Below are 23326 nucleotides of genomic sequence, written 5' to 3'. Positions count from 1 at the left end.
GGGGGGGAATAAAAATTGGAAATTTTACACCTGGCAGAATTTGAAAATATCGAAAGGGAGGGCGAAAAATTTCACCGCCGCGCGGCAGATGGCGCTTCGACCGGCCGGCGGGGTGGCGGGCGACGTGGAGAACCTCCGGCGACGTCGGCGTCGGCGCAGTGGCTCGCGCGCCCCCAGCCCCCGCCCGTGGCTCTCGGACGCCACTTCCAGTCGGGGTCACTTCAGTCTGCGCTCGTCCGGAGACTGCGTCGCATCTCTTCGGGCGAGTCCGAGAGGGCGCCTCCCATTGGTCGAGCCCGTGAGGCCGAGGAGCGCCCAGGTGCGCCCGGGCGCGGCCCAGATCGTCGCCGAGGCAAGTGGACCCGAAACGCCGCGGCTCGTGTGCACCCTGGGTCAGCCAGTGCGCGCCGGGAGGGGATGCCGGGCCCCGGATTGGCCACCGGGCGGGGGCCGGGCCCCGTAGGCCACGCCCCCTAAGGCCCATTGGTCCGCGGCCGAGCGCCCCGTGGAAGGGGGCCCCGGAGGCGGAGCCTCCGCCGCCGTCGACCACCACCGTCCTCATGGAGGTGGCGAAGGACCCTTGAGATTGTGCGGGGGCTTCCTCGGACATGAACGAACCCACGGTGCGTACTTCCCTGAGAACCTCTGTCTTGGGCCACATGTCTCGGCTTACCGTGTCGCCTCCGAGTGTACGGATATCCTGTGAATATTTTAAGATTATTTCCCGGTCGTTTCATTCTCCAACCTTTAATCTTTATTTTCTACATTTTGTGGATTATTATTACTAATGTCCGATGCTGCGCTTTGTGGTTGTCATCGGGCTCTTGGTGGGTGTACGAACGATTGGTATCGAACGGTAGGACTTCTTCGGATATAGAAGACGAGACTGAGAACCACTGGCCCTGGTCCCATATTTATACGAGACCTCGCATACTCCGGAGAATTTTATTCTTTCCCGCCGATGTCGATGGGAATAATGACGGAATCAATTTCACCACGTATAATTACTCCCTCCGTACGTGTAGGAGTACACTTGGCGCGAACACCCTCGGGTTATACATATTTATGGGGTATTCGGAGAAACACTCTTTTTCTGTATGCAAATCTCTTTTCCGGGGTACGTACGGACTCCACCGGTCCCCGGGGAGGGGAACCCCTTTTTGGGTCACGTCTTTCCATAAAAATGAACGGTCTACTACCTATAGTTTACTTTCTATGGCGTGGATATTGGAGAAAAAAAAACTCTATGACGCGTAATCTCCCCAGCGAGAACGAACACAGCCGGAACCGAAAGTGAGGTTAGGGACGGCCCGGCACGCGACGCGCACAACTTTTGCATCTCGTGTCTTCGCAAATCCCATCGTTTTGATGGCTAGTCACGCACAGTCCTCTATCTGGCCCGATCGACGCGTTATCAATCATACTTACGTTTCCACGGAAGCGCATCGCGGAACACAAACGCGCTGAATTATGCACTAATGCGCACTTTGCACGCACGTTTCCATAGGTTCGTTCGCGTAGTATGCACTTTCTACCCTCGAGGGTAACGAGGGTGGTAGATTTTCCTTGAAAGGTGCAGAAGGGTAGATACACTTCCATCGACGTCCCGAAGGCCAGAAAGCTGAAGAAAGTACAAGATGGCCGATTTAGCGGGACAGTATGCGATTTTGGAGCCATTCGAAAATTCATAATTTATCTTACCCCAACCGCAGTTACGCGGCAATACATAACAATTGTAAATAAATATAATTGCAGATCGATACATAATTTGCAATTAATGATGATTGTAAGATTTCTTAAAGGTTAGGTACGAAATTGAAACGCTCAGTGTTTTAATCGTTGTTTGTATTTATATTACGTTGAGATCTTGGGACGAACTTCGTATTATCCTGTTTGTTGGTCTTTTAAAATTTTCAAATTTGCCGCCGAATTTCACGGTCCAAGCATTTTGGAACATCTTGCACTAGCTAGGGATCGAGGGTCGAAAGTGTTGAAAATGTGTACACTCGGTGCAGGTGCACTCGCGAGACGACAGCGACATCTCCGCCACCTACGTAAAAACGAACGCCAAAGTGTGCACTTTTCGTTAAAGTATTGAAAGTGTACGCAAAACGAACAAACAGTGTACCTGTGGTAGAGGGAGCATTGACGAGCGCGTGTATGTGTACGTCGGGCGTTAATAATGCAGCGATGTGCGCTTAACACGCACGCCTTTGTGGCGCGTCCGTGTGGCATTGTGTGTTCTCGTATACGAGTGTGGGAACGCGCACAGACACACACGTGGCCGGGCTAGGGGGATGATAACGCAATGATGCGCACACATTCTGTGTCATGTGTTTACGCACCTACCCGGAGTCTGCTCAACAACTGCTTATGTAACTCGGGGTTGGCGACGCATTCACTCGTGTCTCACACGCACATCGTCTGTGTCACGTGGGTGCGTAAAGTGCCCGTTAGACGTCGCATGTTCGATAACTCCCGGCAGCATCGAAATTCCCTGGAAATATTGGGCAGAGTGTCACTAAGTCACGAGAAACTTTTTCAGATCTTTTTTTTTCTGGCGAAACTTTAAGGCTGTGTGAAAAAGTGGCATCATAAGGGTACCTCCTTTATGACACTTTTCTTCGGATCGAGGGGACGAGATCGTTCGCGATTTTACCACGGCCAATGTGGAGGCGCTGGGGGTCGTCCCGACACGCGGGAAATTTCGATTTTTTGAAAATAAATGTCGAATTTTCATTAAGTGATTTAGAAAGTGAAATTTAGAGTATCACTAAGCGACGAGAAACTCCTTCCGATTTTCTGGCGAAACTTTAAGGCTATATACAAAAGGGACATCTTAAGGCTTAATTTTCTTTGGATCGAGGGGACGAAATCGTTCGAGATTTTGCCACGGTCAATGTGGAGGCGCTGGGGAACGTCCCGACACGCGGGAAATTTCGATTTTTTGAAAATAAATGTCGATCAAATTTTCATTAAGTGATTTAGAAAGTGAAATTTAGAGTATCACTAAACGACGAGAAACTCTTTCCGATTTTCTGGCGAAACTTTAAGGATATATAAAAAGGGACATCTTAAGGCTTAATTTTCTTTGGATCGAGGGGACGAGATGGTGCGAGATTTTGCCACGGCCAATGTGGTGGCGCTGGGGGACGTCCCGACACGCGGGAAATTTCGATTTTTTGAAAATAAATGTCGATCAAATTTTCATTAAGTGATTTAGAAAGTGAAATTTAGAGTACAGGGACCTTCCTTAGAGCTCCCGGGGTTCACAAGGTGAAAATGTCAAAGGATTCGGCGCAGCTGGTGTTGCGAAATTTTCTATAAATTCTTCGACGGTCATTCGAATTTCCCGCGCGCAAGAGTTCCGCTCGGGGCTGCGGTCGCCGAGTAACGAAGTCTCCCGAGACTCGGGAAGTTGTCGCGAGTCGGTTCGGACGGTTCTAAGAGAAGTTCGAGATTCGGACCGATCGGTCGAGGTGCACTTTTCTTACTCCAGATGGCGCAGCAGGTCGCGCTAATTACTCGAGTTTCCCCCGAAGTTTGCTCGAAGTGCTCCGAGCGAGGGTGTTTTTTCTTTGTCGAGTACTCGGCGCATTCCGTGGGGGGGAATTTAGCTCGACTCTCGGTACGTCAAATTTATAATAACAAAGGCGCGCGAGAGTTATCGACCGTTGGGGCGGGTTTTATTAATCACTCGAGTTGGGGCACTTGAATTTCCGCCGGGTTCTCGAAGTTCCATCGAGTAGCGGACTTTTTGTCGAGTACTCGAGTCCGCTCGGGCTCGAAAGCTCGGTATGTCAGTCTGTAAAATTCTAAACGGGTTGCCGGAAGTTTAGAGGGCCGCGCGAGCACCCGACAGTTTCCCGGTTGGACGGCAGTTGGCTCGTGTTTTGCCAATTACTCGAGTTCGTCGGGTGCCCGAGTTTTACCCGAAGTTCCGCAAGTCGGATCCTCCCGATTTCCCGAGGCCGACATTTTAGACGGAGCTAACGCGACCGTTGAAGCCGACGTGCGTTGGAACGGACGTCGAGGCGGCATTCTAGCTCATCTGGGAATGACAATAGCTCGCAATACCTTTCGCCGTCTAAAAAGTCTTGCCACGCTAACGAGAGAATTGCATACCTATCGACCTGCAATCTCACTTATATACTCTCCATGTCTACTTCTCTTCTTTGGAAATTCTCGTGAAAGTTTAAAAATTAAAATATAGGGCGTCACTGGATTATTCAGTCGATCAAGTGTACATTCTCATATATAGCGGGTGGCGTGGGAAAATCTGAAATAAATTACAGGCACTGCGAAAAGGTATTTTTATTATGTCAGATATGGATCCATATATGTCTCTGAATCGAGAAATAGATATTTATCAAGTCGAAGTACCGAACTATTCCCCCGTGTTTATTAACGTATTTGGCGCGAATCTCTACCCGAGTTCCTGAACGATCCGAGTTAATTCATTTTTCTTTCAATTGAGCAAATTATATTTTTCATTTCTCGTTATGAGAAAGCTTTTCCAGGTGGATTGGTTAAAAAAATATTATGTTCTCGTGGGTGAAACTGCCAAATCGCCCCTTGACATGCCTTACTTTGGATGGTGGTTTCACCCCCTTAAAGTGTTTAACGGCAGATAATAAAAAATACGTGTCGCTTAGATTTTAGTCCACTATAACATATTATAAAAGAAATGAAATCGGAGAGATCGACCTGGGATACCTTCCTTGCTAGTCTCGGTGCTTGTCGAGTACCCGAAGTCGCAGTTGGGTTCTTTTTTTTTTTTTCCCTCGAGCGCGAGTCTCCGCGAGTCCGTGAAAGCTCGAGCACCCGACTCGAGTAGTCGCTCGCACGACGCTGCCAAATGCGAGGCGACCTAACCTCTCATCCCGTTTACACCGAACAGCCGTAAATGATCGAAGCGCATCCCATTCGCAAATAAACAGCGGCGGGCATTAGCGTCATCGCGGCCACCGAACGGATTCCCCGAAACGTCGTCCCTCCAAACAAATGAAGCCCCAGCGTTGTTTTATTCAAAACCTCGGAAATTTCGCGGCTTCAAAACCAGAGCGGAAGCATGCATCTCCGTTCCAATTGGCATTGACGCGCGCTTATGCATGCATGTCAACCTAACCACCCGACGCAACGCATTTCCCTCTGTCGGGGGAATTTTCGGAAATTCCGCGTGTTGCATTTTTCAGCCACGGCCGCCATTTTGGAATAAATCCGGAACCGCGTCGGCGCGTTAAGGTGAAGTGAACTCCCCTCAAATCAGTCGATTCGAATACACCTTTTTTATAAGGCTACTCAATCAAACCGTCCGAAACTTTGACACATGACTCGTGATCATCTAAGAATTCTTCTGACGCATTTCCAAGTTGGGATTTTTCGCAATAAGTTTTTACCCCAGCCCAGGCCAGAACCAAAATGGCGGCGAGCTCTGATATTTCGATCAGTATACAATTATTGAAGGCTCCGATATGAGAATCGAAAGGGTCAGGACAATTTTACGACAATTTAGAACACTCTGGTAATCGATAAATTCGCATTTGAACGGGGTAAAGGCAAAAAAAGTGTCTTATGCGCTTCTATGCCAAAACGATGGGAATACGAGGTCTCGGAGAGAAAATTTAATTTACCTGGAAATCACAGATGGCGCAGGGGGGCCCTCTGCAGTCAACTAGGGCCCCAGAGAGCATGAATCCAGAGGATTTCTGGAGTTTTAGTTCGATTTCTTTATAATCATTGTACAAAAACGACAGGTGGAGTATGCCATTTGGTACAATACCCAATATAATTCGACACAGCTGTCGATATAAAAACGAACGTCGGCAACGTAGGTATTTAGAAAAATCTTTATTATCGACGTCGATCAAGTTCCTCGACGAGTTTAACTTCACCTTAACCCGGGGAGTATTCCGCGCGATCGGGGCCGTCGCGTGGCCGCGTTCCTCCCGGTGAACGTCCGCGAGTGTTTATTATCAGAATCGCCATGAAAGGGAAAAAGTGATAATAAATAATGGGGAAGAGGGGGGGGAGGAAGTAGAACGGTGGCGTCGAGAATTGGCGACGGCGCCATTTTATTTACCGGGCCGATCAATTCCCACCGTCACGAGGCGTCACACGGCGTGCCGTCCTTATCGGCGTACTTGGCGTGCGTGCACGCAGCGGCTATCGATTCTTAAGGCCGGCCCGCACGTTACCTCCGTGACGTCACTACCCGCGGGCAGACGCTTTCGATCGACGCCGCGACGGCCTCTGCGGCGGTACCAACCGAGAGGACCGAGAATGGTCGGCGGTTCCTGGTCTCTCCCCTGGGATTCTTCCGGGATATGAAAACCCCGGAGGTTCGTCGACGACCGGTTTCCCCAATATGGCGGCCGCCAGATGGCGCGGCGCTCGCGGTTGACTTTGAGGTTAGGACGGAGCAATGCCCGTTACACCTCGCACTAGGACAAGGGATGTGTCCTATGGTTATGGGGAACGGTAATCGGAATCAAGGAACAGCCGGGGGGCACATAACCTCACATCTTGCATTGTCCTGCCAGTTTTGAATATTAAAAATCTCAAGATTCTTTAATCTTGATATTTTGAGAACGTTGGGTCTGCCATTAATATTTTTGTCGGTAGGGGAGGAAGATTGGGTGGTGTTATCGAGTGTTTCTTATTTTCTCCTTGTTTCTTCAGATCGTGATGTCATTACGATGGCGGTTCCCCAACATGGCGGCCGCCAGGTGGCAGTGGTAAACCGACTTTGAGGTTAGAATCGGGCAATGTCGGTTACACCTCGCAATAGGACAAGGGATGTATCCTAGGTTATATAAGGAAACTGTGGGAAGGGCTGGGAATAAGGACCAAGGCACAGCTGGGGGAGATTGCTTTCGATTTCTGGCGGAGACATAACCTCACACCTTATGTCTTACTACGAGTGTTGAATATCGGAAATCTCGAGAGGCTTCTATTATTTTGAGAAAATTGGGGCTGTAAGTTTTGCCATTTGCGGGTTACCAGTAATATGGGTCGGAGGGATCGAATAATCTTTATCTCTGGTTCCTTTAAATCGTGACGTCACTATCGGCGGTCAGGCGCTTTCGATCGAAGCTGCGACCACCCGTAGGTGTTAACAGGGTGGAGGGGGCGGAAGGAGATTCATAGTTTCCCCTAGGGGACCTCCGGGATATGGAACCCCGAAACTTCGCGACTCCGTCGACTCGGCAGTGCGCTGGTTACGCCAATATGGCGGCCATAAGTTTGCACAGCAAGCGAGCTTATCAGATCTGGTTGACTTTGAGGTTAGGGCGCACTAATGCCCGCATTACGAACCAATCCATGGAACGGGGGATGTAAAGGCAACAGTCCCCGACTTTTCCACTTTGCAATGGTAAATATATATATCCCATTTCTCGAGATTGATATCTACATTTACGCGACAACGGCAGAACCGAGGAAGACATTCCTTTAAAGAGAGACACTTTCTCTAAGTAACTCGAGGGAATCTCAAAACTATGGAATTATACCGACCCCTTCAATAGCGCCCACACGTCGGCGACAAAAGTGACCCGGTTATGGAATTAAGTTAACTCCCGTACATCGGCCATTTCTAACCTTCAAATTCTAGCCAGACTACTACGTAGAGGTTAATAATGCAGCAGGTGGTAAAATCAGCATTAATGTACAAAAGTATTGGCGAGGTTTCTTGTCTATTTTGTTTTTTTCTCATTTTCTCAGAGACAGGTCTGTTCCGTTTACATGGGTATTTCGCAAATATATAGCCGGTTTAACGTAAATCCGGAGAGTGCGGCAAAAAGATGAAGCTTAGATATGCAGTTTCGGTGTAATCCATACCTTCAGGTTAGAGAGCCTTCTTGTAAGAGTCAACCTGGGGATCGGCCTTAATTATTCAGCAGCGGTGGAGCTGCGGCTTGGCGGAGGCGCTGCAGCCACCCAGTCACACAGTCGAGACTCCGCCGCGCGCCGCTGGCGGCGCTGGCGGCGCTGGGGAGCTTTCCAGGAACCGTAAACGCGTGGACGCGCATAAATTTCGTGGAATCAAGAATTAGGCGATTAATGCGAGGCTCGGGCGGCCTCGAGGTGCCTCGGGAAAAGTGTGGATTTCACTTTGCGATGCAAATCTTCGTTTGAAGCCCCTCGGAGGGCGGTGTAATAGATTGCAGATTTACGGCTGAAAAGTTATCGGAAGTTCGCCCCGGAAGGCCCGCTCTTGTGGGAAACGAGTGGGCCTTGATTTTAACCGGGAAAATCGTCCGTAAATCATTAAGCTCGAGGAACTAGAGAGTGTAATTGGCGTTCTCCTTGCGTGTCTAGGGAAAAAGTTCCCCTCGGGTTTCCCGGAAAATGCGTATCGTGCCGATATACGTAACGTCTCGCACTTTTGTCTTTCTCTCGGATATGAAAGAAGGCTTTCTGGAAACCGTATATGCGGAGGGAAAGTGCGCTTAAAGCGGGGTGTGTGGTTACTGCTAATGTGTTTGAACTACTTCCCACCCCGTACAAAACCGCCCTCAACGCCTATAGTATATATGTACTAAAACTTGCTACTCCCGGTAAGGAGAGATTTTATGTACCGTGGATTTCGCTACTCGAACGTGTACCTCGCACCCCTCGATTAGAAATACATTTGGACCTTAGGACAGATATTTCAGACTTAAGAAACATTAATTTATAATTATTCAGCCACCACAATATCCCTGGAACCGTGAATAAATTCGGGTAACTGCGCCGTATCGAATGTAATTTTTCTTAATTTTTTTTTTATGAGCGATCGAACGAAATTTTTACTTCGTTTTGACGTTTCGGTCTTTATGAGAAATTCGCTTCAGATGTGAAATACGGAGCTGCGATGATTATTGGCAAGGCGCGCTCAAATTCGACCTGGAAGGGCACTTAAACTCGAGTCTAGGTTCAGATAGCATGAAATTGACGTCCAAGGTATGTCGACGAGGAAAAGGCCTTTTATGGCTCTTTCGGAACCACAGTTTCCGTTGGACTTCCTTCTTCGTCGCTTTTTACGAGCTCCCTTTCGCCGAGGTTTCCCGGCTTCGGGGAAACTCGGGGGAAACTTCAGGGAAATCTTTTATGGATCGGTTGTAGTATCTGGATAGTCGCTGCCAATGGCTTTTAACCACTTCCCGTACTGCATTAAACATTTCCAGTGTCTATAATGGACCTTAAGGACTTTAAGGACTTCCGCGCGATCCTGAACCCTCCTAAAAAATATCAAAGTTTCGATTTTCCGTCACTTGCCTCTCTAACCTCGAGATGATGTTCTTCAAAGTCCCCAAAGTCGATTTTCACCGACTCGAAATTTTGCAAAAAATTTCCAGGCGAGTTAATGTTAATAATTAATTCCTAGAAATTAAACGAGGTTGATATGTATACCTTGCGCATGTATTGGGCGCCATTTTTTCATCGGAAAAAATTCATTAAGAGGGTCGAGGACCTCAAAGCAAGGTTCGGTTGCACGTATAATTTCCTTTAACTGCGATTTTTCTAGAACATCGACGAAACGTCCTGTGTATATGAAAAGTTTTTAAAAAATAAGCTTAGTTGCTCCCGCAAGGATGGCCGCCATTTTCTAACGTCCGTTAAACGCCCGGCATGTTAAATTAATTTCTAAAATGCCTAGGGAGGTTTCCAGGAACTATAAAGGCCTGGGCGTGCTTAATTTTGTACGGCTGGAAACGTGTGCTTAAAGTGGAACTGTTTGTTACTGTAAACGGCTGAAAATTACGTTTCCCTACCGCACGAACTCCAGTTCTCGGGTTCTCCTCGTTTTTCTTAAACAGGCATTCGGTTATTCCCTCATAGTTCGTGTCCGGAGACTGAAAAGCGTAACGCCGTTCTCAAATCTAAATATTCATAAAGAGGAGTGTGTTTTCGAGAAATGAAATTACACCTCGTGCTAGCCCACTTCGCCCGCGTATCTTTCTAAATATTATTGCACGTTGTAAAAATAGAGGGCGGCGGAAACCGGGCCGAGGGCAGCCATATTGGTCTCGTTCGACATCTTTTACGCTCTGTTCACTTGATCTTCTATTTAGCTGAATCGATTCCTCTTCCGCAAATATTTCTATACATTATATAAATACCCGAAAGAGGGGCGCGAAAGAGACAGGCATACTGCACCGTCTAAATCACTTCGTGTGTAGAGGAACGGCATTCGGCCATTTTGTTTTTGCTTCTTTTTCCCCATTTTATCCGCTTCTCCTTCGACCCTTATCCCAGTGGGGCTATTTTTAGGCACTCGAAAAATAATGTAATTGAAATTGACCTTTTTTTGTTTTTTTTAAATATCTATTTGCAGTTCTGGCCGACGGTAGCAGCGCCGTGGTCAACATGAACCTAATCAACATGGACGCGGAGAACCGCGTCGTCCTGAACGTCGGTGGGATTCGTCACGAGACGTATAAGGCGACCCTGAAGAAGATACCGGCGACGAGGTTGTCACGCCTGACGGAGGCCCTCGCGAACTACGACCCCATCCTCAACGAGTACTTCTTCGACAGGCACCCTGGAGTCTTCGCCCAGGTCCTGAACTACTATCGCACCGGGAAGCTTCACTATCCCACCGACGTTTGCGGGCCCCTCTTCGAGGAAGAGCTCGACTTCTGGGGCCTCGACTCCAACCAGGTCGAACCCTGCTGTTGGATGACCTACACACAGGTAACGGCTCTCAGGAAGCTCCGTTTAATTCATTTCACAGTCCTTTGACGACGTTAACGCAGTTTCGCGGTTTATTTGCGCCGCTTCTCGCTCAACTAGTCGAAAGGAATGGCCGGAGCTTTGTGCGCGCGGTTTCGAGATCCACTGTGAGAGAAATTCCACCTACCGTGGATTATTCTACCAGTTCTACCGCAAGTTTATACGTAGTGAACTGCGCGAACCCATTATCCAGCATTTTAAACGTTAAAACCTTGTTAACCAGGGTGTCAGGATGCATTTTTCTCTATTTTCCGTGCGGATGCGGAGATGCGAGCGAACTGGAGCTTCGCCACGCTACCACGCGGCGCTGCGAACGAAGGGCCGCCCCCATTCCGTCTATCCATCAATTCGGAAGAAATTCCACCTACCGTGGATTATTCCACCGGTTTTACCGCAAGTTTATACGTAGTGCACTGCGCGAACCCATTATTCAGGTATTAAACGTTAAAACGTTCTTAACTAAGGTGTCAGGGTGCATTTTTCTCTGTGTTTTCCGTGCGGATGCGGAGATGCGAGCGAACGACTGGAGCTTCGCCGCGCCACTACGCGGCGCTGCGAGCAGAGGGACACCCCCCACTTCGTCTATCCATCAATTGGACACAAATGTCGTTACTGGCATATTCGCAATTCTCTTTCCGACCGTAAATTACCGAGGCGTTTTTAATAACTCTTATTACGAGCCATTATTTCACGCGTCCTCGGTAACCTGCATTTCGGTCGGTCTCGGACGCGCAGCGTGATAAATGCGGCGGAATGTTTGTTAATCCACGGACAGATATAGAGGCTGGGAATGGGCGTAAAACGGGTCATTGATTGGATAGTTTTCCAACGGAAGGGGGGAAAAAAAATAAGAGAGAGAGAGGAGACTCGGGAGAAATGCCGGCCGGAATTTCGGGGACGATCGATCCGGGCAATAATTAATGAATCGGGCAATCGGCGAATCGAATGCCCCAAATCGCCGTCGAGTTCCAAAATGGCGACTCGCGCAATTATCCCTCCGACGAGCCCGGAAGTCGCTCGCCTCTTTGTCGCTTAATCCACTCGCGGAAGCCTTAAGCCGGACCTTTAAAGGTTCGTTTCCACTTGGCCGCTCCGCCGATCGCACGGAATTACTTCCACGCTTCGCGGCTCGAAGTCTGCGGGGAATCTCCGTTGGAAACTTCATTTGCTGCTCCGTGATCATCGTGGGTGCTCTTCTGACTCAAACGCGCGCTCAAAGTAGATCAATTAGTCCCGGAAATCAATCCTTAGTTCTGATAAATTATTCCTAGACGTTTCGGATTTTCGAGACACGGCGAGGAAGTGATTTTGAATCTCCCGCGCAGTTCGGTTTGAAATTCGGCGCGGCGAAGGGCTGCACTGAGGAAAAAGAAATTAGTTGACCGAAACAAATATATATATATTGTTGCTCGAATCACATACAATTGCAAGAGACAGTCATTCCGTTGAGGGGAAAAATTATATCGCTGGATTAAACGAATTTTGTTTACTCTTCCTGACATTACTTTGCTCGTATCTGATCGCAGGTTTGTAGCGATGGATATTTCTTTGAGAACAAATTCCCTTAAAATCGTGACATGTCTCGGTGATTTTTAGTTGACTTTCGCGTGATCTCGGACATTAAAATCCATGGTTTCCGGGGTAAATAACCCCTCGGTCGCGAATCTAAGAAACTCCTTCCCAGGAAATCGTTGAAGTTGTTACATTTTTCCATACAGGCAAACCTGGACTCGGGAAATTAATCGTGGACATATTTTGTCGTTAGTTTTGTAATTAATTTCCGCGAGGATTATGTCGGCCGACGAAGAGGCGCCTTGGAGGAGAGAAACGGGCCTCTAGGAAGTCGTCGCTTTGGTGCTTTATTCCTAGAGCATATAAGAGGCATAAATGAGACCTCATTTTGGAAGTGCTCTAATCGAAGGAAATTACTTTCACGCTTCGGCCCGAAGTCTGCAGAACGGTGGAACAACCTTCATTTGCCGCTCCGTAATCACCATGGAGGGTCTCCTAATTACGAGCCGTCTATGTCCACATACACTAGGAGGAATATGTTCTAGAAACTGGATAATTAGTTCTAACGAGACGCCTTCTGCCTCGTGGTAAACAAATAGGCGGCGGGAAGCGGACGGATTAAACAAAAAAGTTCCTGGTCTCTTGTCACGATCGTGCAATTTTTAAGGTCCTCGCTTTTTACGCTCCTCGGCCGGTCGAATTAAAACATCCAACGCGAGAATTATATTAAATATTTAGATCGCGTAACATTATACTTAACCGATTTTCTATGGATCCTCGGTGAAGATCGACCACTTCGGAAGGCGGATAAATCCCGTTCCTTAATTCCGTGATTTTATTCCCCCATTTTTTATTTTTATTTTTATTTTCTTTCGCCAGGATGCCCAATTAAGCCTGCAGATTTGCCGAACGGCTGGCGCCGAAATTAATCACGATTACCGGTAATTTTGGGAAGAGGGCTCGATAATTATCGACCCTTCCGATCTTATTCCCGAGCCTTGGCTGGGCTTATCGGATTCCCACAAACTATCGGCCTCCGGAAATGTTATCGGGATCTCGGAGCCGAGCCAGCGGGATTTTTCGCGGACTCGAGGAGTCCTGCACTTTGCATTTCACTCCCGAGCAGTTATCGATTGGGCCGGAATCGCGGAAAATCTCGAGGCCCGTGGGATTAAATTCTAAAGACGGTGGAAAAGCCCTCGTTCGATGTCTCCTCTTCCCTCGCTCATCGGGCATAGTTTTGCATCCCGGCGAACCACTTCGCCATCTCATTCTGCCAATTTCTCCGATCGGGCGCTTCACCGGAAGTTCACGTTCCCCCCTGCGCGAAATTTCATTTTCTTTTTTCCCTTTCCCCCCGATTTTTCGAGTATCCTTGCCAGCGAGCTCCCCCTTTCCTCTTCTATGCCAGCGTCGATTTTCCTTCCTCTGTTCCATTTAGCTGGATTACGGTTTTTCCCCCTTTTTTAGGTTAAGTATAAAGCTCCCCTTTCCCGCATTCTCCCCATTTGGGCATTAACCCTGATTTTCCTTGTTTCAGTTCTTTCTCTATCATCTTAGTTTAAGTTTTCCCTTTAGCATTCTTTAGCTCCCCTTTCTACGTCTTTCTTTTACCTTTGACGTCACGATTTTCACTGCTTGGGCATGAGCCTCAATTTTCCTTGTTTCAATTTCCTTTCGGCATCTTCTCTCAGCATTCTTCAGTTTTCCTTTCAACATTTCCCTAGCTTTAGGTTCCCTTTAAACGTCTTTGTTCCAGCTTTGACTTAGAGATTCCCTGCTTCGGTATTTCTTTCACCGATCTCCACGTCTTTGGTCTCTCTTTTGGCATTTTCTCTGCTTTAGTTAGCCTCATATTATTATTCTTCCTCCTTTCCGGTAATTAGTACGGGCTTTTCCCACCTACTCGACGGAGGTGGGCCAAGACATTCGCATGCTAGAGGAAGTTTTCCGGCCGTGCAGCGGCTCCACGGGCCCAGAAAGAAAATGGATCACGCTCGCTAGAGCCGCCGCCTCTTGAAGCGCTTTTTCACGAAAGCTGCGACAAGATTTGGTTCGCTCACAAAGAGGCACCTCGAAAACCTTAGATCGCGTGGATGCCTCTCGACTTTGTCGGACGACACTCGCGCGATCCCGAGGATTTAGGGGAATTTCTCGAGGCGGAAAGGAAGGCGTTTGAAGCGCCGACTTTTCTTCGCGCCATTTTGCACGCGGCAAATCTTATTCTTGCAATTTCGCCTCCTCGAGCTGCGGTTTATGAACGGGTATTCCCGTTTTCCATTACGTTGAGGGAGGCTTTTCCACATTTCACAGCCAAGTGTGCGTCGCAAATGCTCTCGCTGTTTATTCAAATTAAATGCCCCGAAAAGGAATCCTTGAACGGCGAGTCCTCGGAATGTCGGCTTTCCGAGATCCTCAGTTATTTCATTATTTATTTCCCCGGCACACGTAGAAAATTCATCAAGGCCCTCTTTGAGTGCCCCAAACCTCCTATTGTGTTATCTGAACTGCATTGCAGAATTTTCCGTTCCTTGTTACAGCTACAAAACAGACTGCCTAACCACCTTGGATTACGTGGTATTCCACTTCGCTTTGACTTTGTCAATTTCCCCTGACAAAGACTTTCTTGCATCCCGGAAGAGGCTCTTTGAATGCGAAAAATTAGCTCCTCGAATTCCCGTTTTTCAATTCCAACGACATCTCTCGGAAGACGGACTTAGAGGCGCTTCGACCTAATCGACAATGAGAAAGGAGAACAAAGAAAAAAAAATCCGGAATAATAGAAAATATTAGTGGCAAGTTTTCTTAACTGGCAGATAGTAAAATCGTCCTCGTTTTAATGCTATGTATTGGTTTTACTTTAATTCGTTACCATTTGTCACAATTTGCCCCAGAGATTGTTCCCGCGGCTTTATCAATTTTCTCGAGATTTTGGGTAAATTAATGACTTTTTAAGTCGCAGGTCGGCCGGGAATGCCCCCTTTATCTCTTGAGATCCTATTTGTCAACTCGAAGTCTATTCTCTTCGGTTCAGACAGGTGGGAAGTACACACGAGACAAGTGGCTCGCGAGATCAGACGGCCGCATGAGTCTCGCGCCAAGTACACACGTGTGCTCGTACAGCGACGCCCCATCGATTTGTTGTATCAGATAGGAAAGGAATTAAGTCCTCCAGCATCTTTATTCTAGGAGGTGCTTTTGTGCCCCCGAAGTGGCAGGGCCAACCGGCTCGAGTTTTCCTAAACTTCGCGGAGGCCCTTAAAAGAATTACCCCGGAGACAATGGCCAGGAGCTGGTAGGAACTTCCTTTTGTCCCGCCGTACCTGGCATTCACCTCAGGTGACAATGGACTCCTCGCATTACTTTTCTCACCCCGAAATGTTGTAACGCAAGAGCTATCACGTTACGATCAGCTGATTCGAAATTACCTCGAATTGATGTCCATCCAAAATGATGCGAAATGAAAATTAGGTGATCAGTACATTCATCCTCCTCCATGTGTATATCTCGAAGAGTTCTCGCATTTTGCATCCCCCCAAAAAATAAAAAAAAAATAAAAAGGAATTAGGTCCACGCAGCTTAATCACCGTGAGAAGCGCCGATGGTGGACGCGTCACGATCAGCTGATTCGACGTTTCCTCGAATTCATGTCCGTCCAAAATGAAAACCAGCTCGTCACTGCTTTCATCCTCCCCCATGTGTATATCTGGAAAGGTCCTTATCACTTTTTTAACACTTTGCGCCCCCCTAAAAAAAATTAGGAGCCCGCAAACTAATCACCGTGAGAAGCGACAATGGCGGGAAGCTGGAAGTGCGTCTACAGGGGTAGACATGGAAAAGAGGAGGGTCCGTAAAAGAGATCCGTCCGGAGTCCGACATCGTAAAACCCTTCATGGGATTCGTAGTCACTGGAGCGAGTGCACGTAAAGCTGCTTATGTGTATGGAATCGTATGGCGTGGAGGTGTGCCCCCTTCTCGGTCCCCCCCCCCTGTAATGCGAAATTTATTTCCTCGTTTCTATGTCGCGGGCGCACGTGAGGGCGCATCGACGAGGGGCGAGAAAGGGAAAAAAATGGGGGAGAGAGAGAGGGCGAAAAGTGTCGCGTCTATCGACCGGCCGCTCTAGAAATAAAATAGATCGACCCCGCGGAAAAGCGCGGAAGCGCCGGCTGTCTTTCGAAATCGCCGATGTGTCCTCGTTTGCCCGGGCGAGGACGTTTAACGTTTCCCCACCGCCTTAAGGGTTGAAAGGGCCCTTTCAGGGCGGAAAATCGATGCCGAGGCGAGGCTGCATCATTTAGATCGGCACCGGTCGATTTCGCGAGGCCCTCGTAAGAGTTTCACGAGAAACCGCAGGGTAAACGCCACCAGTTCCCTCGGGAGTTCCCCGGGACTCCCCCGGGTTTTCGCTCCGAAACGAGCCAGGAACTTCCCCGCAACTACTCTTAAACATAATTTTGACTTCCACGAGTTATTCCTAGGAATTTTTACTTCAATTAGAACGTCGCTCCTCGAGTACAAGTTAACTAAAATTTCGGAGCCGCGCCAGGAAAATGGCGATACCTAGGAAGGAGAATAAAACGCAAAAATCAATATTAATACGAAGCAAGAAATGTTGACACGAGTTATTCCTAGGAATTTTTATTTCTATTAGAACGTCGATCCTCGAGTACAAGTTAACCAAAATTTCGGAGCCGCTCCAGAAAAATGATACCTAAGAAGAGAAACAAAACGAAAAAAATAAAAATTAATAAGTGGCAACATCTGAAAATGCCATCGGGTAAATTGGAGGCTGAAGTATGTCCTTTAGGATAGGGTAAAGTGATATCGGGTTTGTTAATAAATTATTGTATCCGTAATTATCGGATTTAAGATTTTGATTTTTAGGTTGAGCAAGTTTTTAGGCGACGTGGGGTATATTAAATGTTTAAGGACTTTCTAATGGCTGCATGGCGAGGTACTCTCGGGGTTATCGGGGTTTTAGGTCCCGGTGGGTTTCGTTTTATTTTCTAATTAATACGAAAGTCTTTTCACCTTGTTGGGTGCCGGTTTCTGCGTCGCCTGTCAATGGCGGAAAATCTCCCGGATTTTCTGGCAGGGCTCGAGGATCCCGATGAAACCGGAACAAGGGAAAAAAGAGGGTGGGAGGGGGGAAAGAAAAAGGTAGATTTCGCATGAAACTTTGAAAACTGTTGAACAGGATTTGATTCGGAATGGGCGGGATTCTACGGAAGCCCAGAACGCCCCACGACCCACTTTCGGGAAAGATGTCGAATGGAACTCCCCCTTTCAGGGGAATACCTTTTTACGTCACTGCTTCCTCCATTCTTACAAAGTTGCACCAGCTCGTGTGCTCGGATTGAGTCAAGTTCGGCATTCCTCCATTTTTTTTCTTCTTTTTTTCCCCAGGCCGCTCGAAAACCCGATATCTAACCCTGGGGTTCCAAGTTATCGGGAATTCGAGGATAACTTCCGGGAACCCGATCGCCTCCGAGGAACTCGAGGCCCCGATAACTCGAGTTTCCAGAGGGCGATTCGATAGGAAAAACTTGAGGAACACCAGAACCTTTCCGAAGAAAAAAAAAAAAGTTCATTCACCAATGATATGAATGTTTGCACTTGATAACAGAATCACCGGTGGCCGCGTTACCTTACCACCAAGAATTGAAAGCAAGAAATTAACAATTGATAATTTATCATCCAGCTCCCGGAGATTGATTTTATTTCCTGTTTTTTACCATTTTTCTTTTCTTTGGCGTAATAATTCCCTTTCCGCAAATTCTAGGGAATTTCCATAATTATTTCTCGGTGCTGCAATTTTATTGGTTACCGGTGTCGAAAAGAAAAAAAAAGAAAGAAAATGAAAATTCATCGAACCTAAGAGATATTTCGTTAATTCAAAGAGTAATTATTTGACTCAAATAAACTCGAATGACATGGATGCAAAGTTTACTCGGAATTATGACTATTCATTTCAGTCAAATAATTGTTCTTGGAATGAAGAAAATATTTCTTTGGTTCAATGAATTACTTTTTTCTTTTTCTTTTCTTTTCTCAGGGGATATGATAAAAGCTTGAACGTGGTGGAGTTAGACTTAAGGTCGGGATTTCAGTTTAGGTGACTAAGCCCTCTTTGAATATTCGATTTCCAGCACCGGGACACGCAGGAGACCCTAACTGTCCTGGACAGGTTGGACCTGGACACGGAGAAGCCGAGCGACGAGGAGCTGGCCAGGAAGTTCGGGTTCGAGGAAGCCTATTACGAGGGGACCCTGAACTGGTGGCAAAAGCTCAAGCCCAAAATGTGGTCCCTCTTCGACGAGCCCTATTCCTCGAACGCAGCCAAGGTTGAACTTCCTCTTCCCTATGTTGAGTGAAACATTTATTTTCCGAGCGAAATTCATACGGCGACGTTAAATGCCTATTGCTGAAAAAAAAAGACCAATAAATAAATAAGTGAAGAAAATTTCAGACACACTGATCTTATAGGAAACGTCAGCATCGCAAGTCAAACTATAAGTCGCGTCAAATGGAAATGCAAAATTAAACCGATTACGAAAAATTCACTTCAGTCATTAAAAATATTAACGGTAGTAAAGTCATTTGGATATAATATATATATATTTACCTCGAGCAATTTACTCGATAGCGAGACGTTCATTCCGAGAAAGTTCAACGATGACGGACAGTAAATGGTGGAGTTAAGCTTAAGAGAAAATTGAATATCGCTTGAAATTCTGTTAATTTTGTTTAAGCAACTCTGCAATTTTAGTTTGTTGACCAATTCTTCTTTTCTCTTTTTTTTTTTTTCATTTTTCGAGCAGTTCCTTTTTCCTAGAGGGTGATTTCTTCTCTCGGAGTAGCTTAGCCTAAAGACAAAACGTCCGATTTCCCGACGCCGGATAAAAGGGGCGTCGACAAAGCTTAATGGGAAAGAAAGACGTTTCACGGCGGCGCCATTGTTGTCAAGCTAGGTTGACTTCGTTAATAGTTTCCCGGTCGAAGGAATGTCCACGTGGGAGCGGGAAAGTCCTCGAAAGTGTTGTCGCCCCTCGGAAAGTGTCAGGAATGGGCGATCGCGGGAAGGCTTTTTCTTTTTTTTCCTTTTCGAAGGGAAGGAAAGTATGGGACCCGAGTTTGGTGAGAGGGAAAGAAAGGAGCCCTTTCTTCCTGACCCTCTTCAAGGGTTCCTTCGACCCTCCTGATCCTCGATAAAGCTCTCTTATCAATAATTTTGGATACGTTCGCACCCCAAAGTTCGAAAACACCCGGCGAAATGAAATACCACACGTAACAATTGGCACAATCTTATCGTCCGGATAATTCCAAAATCAATCGAGAATTTATGAGAAGACCCACAATCAACATTTGCCACGAAAGTTTAAATACTAAATATTCTTTCCATTGAATCGTCAAGTTACCAGAAATACCTGGAGTTCTCCTGGAGCTTTTCTCCTCGATTTCTCGTGAAACTCGAGAAGGCAGAGTAGTGTCGATTGATATAATCGTATATAATATTTCAAGATAATTTTATTTTCCTTAACACATTCCCGACCGGCAAATTAATTCCGATTCAAATACTGAGTACCGGCGAAAATAATGAAACTCTGAAACTGGTTGACGCGAACTTGTATCGTGTATCGTCATGGACGTGATTCACGTCAGCGGCAATCAGGAATAGAATTTAAAATGACGTGAATTCACGTCAGCGGTCCCGAATGTGTTAATATATAAATATTTGCGTTCTCGAGGATTTTCGGGAAAATGACGATTAGACTCCTCTAAACTAAATGCTAAATTTCAGCTGTTTTCTCATCCTATAGGTAATATATCGCGTTTAGAGCTGTAGGCGCAGCTGTCGCTGGAAAGTCAGTCTTGCTAGAGCTAGGTTCGAGTTTCCGGAATAATTCTACGGCCTGTTCGTAGAAAATGGTCGAAATAACGCTTCCCGCGAGATTTGAGCCTGGCTTAACCCTAACGCGTAGTTTGGCGGCGATCATCGATAATTCCGGGTAGGCCGCACCATCTGGTTTGGCAAGGTCAATTTGAACAACAGGCGGCGTTAATTGCGAATTCGGGAGATCGTTAGTGGGTCTTGAATGCCAAAACGCAGGTTCGGATGACCGGAGGTTCGGCATAGGTTGGCTCGTGCGGTCGGGTCGGGGATTAAGGGGACACGAAAGCGTGATCCAAGGGGTCGACCGTCAACGACACTTTTCTCCAAACTGGAGCTGCCTAATCATTTGAAACTTTTCCACGTGAATATAAAAAGGCTAAGGAAGGTCGCGATCCCGAAGGAATTCCATTTCTATGTTAACAAAGATTTTCTTGATTTTTTGAAATTCCTGGAAGAAGTTAAGGGTCTTAGAGTACACATACAGGTCGATAACCGAAGTAATGTTTGCAGATAATCGGGGTGATCTCGGTGTTCTTCATCTGCGTGTCGATCCTGTCGTTCTGTCTGAAGACGCACCCGGACATGCGAGTCCCGGTGATCGTGAACAAGACGGTGAAGATCAACAGCACGACCTCCTGGGCGCTCGACAAGACGCACACGAACGCCCACGACGCGTTCTTCTACATCGAGTGTTTGTGCAACGCGTGGTTCACCCTGGAGTTCCTGATCCGGATAACAGCGAGCCCGAACCGGTGCGACTTCATCAAGAGCTCGGTGAACCTGATCGACATGATCGCGACAATGAGCTTCTACATCGACCTGGCGCTGCAGAAGTTCGCCAGCCACCTGGAGAACGCGGACATCCTCGAGTTCTTCAGCATCATCCGCATAATGAGGCTGTTCAAGCTGACCAGGCACTCGTCCGGGCTGAAGATCCTGATCCAGACCTTCCGTGCCTCCGCCAAGGAGCTGACCCTCCTGGTCTTCTTCCTGGTCCTCGGGATCGTCATCTTCGCCAGCCTGGTCTACTACGCGGAGCGGATCCAGTACAACCCGAAGAACGACTTCAAGAGCATACCGCTGGGCCTCTGGTGGGCCCTGGTCACCATGACCACGGTCGGCTACGGGGACATGGTCCCCAAGACCTACATCGGCATGTTCGTCGGCGCCCTCTGCGCCCTTGCTGGTGTCCTAACGATCGCCCTGCCGGTGCCCGTGATCGTCAGCAACTTTGCGATGTATTACAGTCACACGCAGGCGCGAGCGAAGCTGCCCAAGAAGAGGCGAAGGGTCCTTCCGGTGGAGCAACCCCGAGTTCGGGCCCCTGGGGCCCCACCCCCGCCCGGGGCCCCCGGGGCTGGGCCCCCTGGTGGCGTCCCCCAGGGATGCGCCCATCAGGGACCCTATCTGCCCCCGGGCGCAGGCTCCGGGGGCGGATGCGGACCGGCCCCACAGGGGAGGAGGATGAACGCCGTCAAGACCGGGCACCCCAAGGATCCGTTCGCCACCAAATCAGGTTGGATCTTATGGATTCTAGCCCTCTCACAGACCCTCGAGTCCTTTTCAACCCTTCCGATACCAGCCTGCCTTAAGGTGTACCTCTGTACAACTCTCGAATGATTCTTCTCATCGCGAGCTCCTTAATAAAATTCCCCTAAAGTCGAAGAGCCACAAAAAAAGAAATAGAAAATTCGAGTAAACTTGGGAATCGATGCTGAATTTTAACTGGGGATTGTTGACTATCAACAATCTTTCTACTTATGGGGAATTAGAAAAGTCCGCAAGGTGGAATCTTAATCGACTAAACCGCAAAATTTATGTAGAATACGTAATTGATTGAATGCATCTGCCTTTTAAAGCGACTCCACAGCTAGGGCGGGATTTTTATGCAGTTGTTTAATGCGATCGCTCGGAAAGTAGATTGAAAATTTCTCGAAATTAACCCTTTTTGTGGGGATGAACATTTTTACCGTTTATTTTCTGTACGCGGGACGGTATGTTCGAATCGGCCTTTAAGGGCCTTGGGTATTTCGTTCTCTCGGAATTGCCAAGATTTTCGTGATACCGTAGCGAGTTATCGGACGTTCGATGCTCATATCGAGAGAGCCCCTTGAGTAGGCAACTTCGATCGACTTGGGATAGGTCAAGTTTCAGGCCGCTTCCGCAGGATTTTCCAACGGGACGCGATTTATCGACACTAAAGCCGCCCTTAACGTGGCTGGTGGTTCTTTCTATTTTTACATAGAACGCTCGTCATTGTTCATTTATTCTAAGGGGCGGAATTAGCTGTGGGAATGCAAAACCTGCCCTCGGTTTGCGGTCCCCCCTCGCGTATTGTTCGGAACTTGGGGACAACTTCCTGGCCATGGCTCGCGATGGGTTAGCGTTTCCGTCTTTAAGTCGAACTCGTTAAAAAGTTAGTGCCGCAAGGGCACTGGGGAGGAGGAGGTATTATGCATTGTCCAGATCGCGACTCGTGACCCCGATATCGATTTTTTTTCCTGCATTATGGAGAGACATTAGGCATGAATACGGGACAAGGAACATCTTCAGACTTCGACCGATTATAGGAGGACACGTGGAAATTTTGCAGATTTTGGGGTGGTCCTAGACGGTCCCTGGTACCATGTGCGATATTTCTTACCAGGGACCAGTCGGGACCATTTGGGATTATGTGGCAAAACCTCAAAAGTCAGGGACCACCCGGGACCAGTTCCCTTCCTCCTGGAGAACGCTGATCGCGCCCCTCGATTTACGCGGTCTCGAAACGTCATTATTGACTTTTTGTTGTCGCCAAGCTGTTTAATTTTAATTCCAAGGGATTTTTATCCGCGTGAAACGTAAACTCAGGGACGGCTGTAGCTTTATAATTGGCCCTATCGCTCCAAATTTCTATACAGGAAGGATATAAAAAAGACAATAAATTAATAATTAAAAGCGACAGGTCGTTTTTTTCCGACTCGTTGATTGACACGCGTTTATTAACATTCATACGCGGGTTAGCGAAGCGTGCGAAATATTCTCCTTCCCCGAGGCGAGGGGGAGAATTAATTATTAAATTTCCGCCGACTGACCGATAGGATATTTTATCCGCTCGCCGAAGCGCAGCTTTTTATTTAAATCAACCTTTTCCCCGTCTCAATTAAATAGTTTAATTGTTACCTTGTCATTCAATCGATTCCCTAACTTCCAGTAAAATAG

General features: G+C 47.5%; 1 protein-coding gene across 1 annotated transcript; it reads left to right on the top strand.

Moving 5' to 3' along the window:
- The first annotated feature begins 523 nt into the window (after window positions 1-523).
- LOC105704430 (potassium voltage-gated channel protein Shaw) lies at window positions 524-21745 on the top strand. The gene is made up of 4 exons (XM_012433645.1): window positions 524-623; window positions 10319-10677; window positions 18381-18575; window positions 20636-21745. The coding sequence occupies exons 2-4, from the start codon at window positions 10351-10353 to the stop codon at window positions 21743-21745; spliced, it is 1632 nt and encodes a 543-aa protein (XP_012289068.1). The 5' UTR covers window positions 524-623; window positions 10319-10350.
- The last annotated feature ends 1581 nt before the right edge of the window (window positions 21746-23326 follow it).

This window comes from Orussus abietinus, unplaced genomic scaffold, assembly GCF_000612105.2.
Source record: "Orussus abietinus isolate OABI.00-Male unplaced genomic scaffold, Oabi_2.0 scaffold6, whole genome shotgun sequence".
In the NCBI taxonomy this organism is placed as follows: Eukaryota; Metazoa; Arthropoda; class Insecta; order Hymenoptera; family Orussidae; genus Orussus; species Orussus abietinus.
This window is presented reverse-complemented; position numbering and strand designations above follow the sequence as displayed.

What these genes read in the sequence shown, in the direction of transcription:
- LOC105704430 (XM_012433645.1), top strand. Translation starts at nt 10,351, where the DNA reads ATGAACCTAATCAACATGGACGCGGAGAACCGCGTCGTCCTGAACGTC. An exon ending in GTTGGATGACCTACACACAG is followed by an intron (nt 10,678 to 18,380) that starts GTAACGGCTCTC and finishes TTCGATTTCCAG; the next exon opens with CACCGGGACACGCAGGAGAC. An exon ending in ATTCCTCGAACGCAGCCAAG is followed by an intron (nt 18,576 to 20,635) that starts GTTGAACTTCCT and finishes TAATGTTTGCAG; the next exon opens with ATAATCGGGGTGATCTCGGT.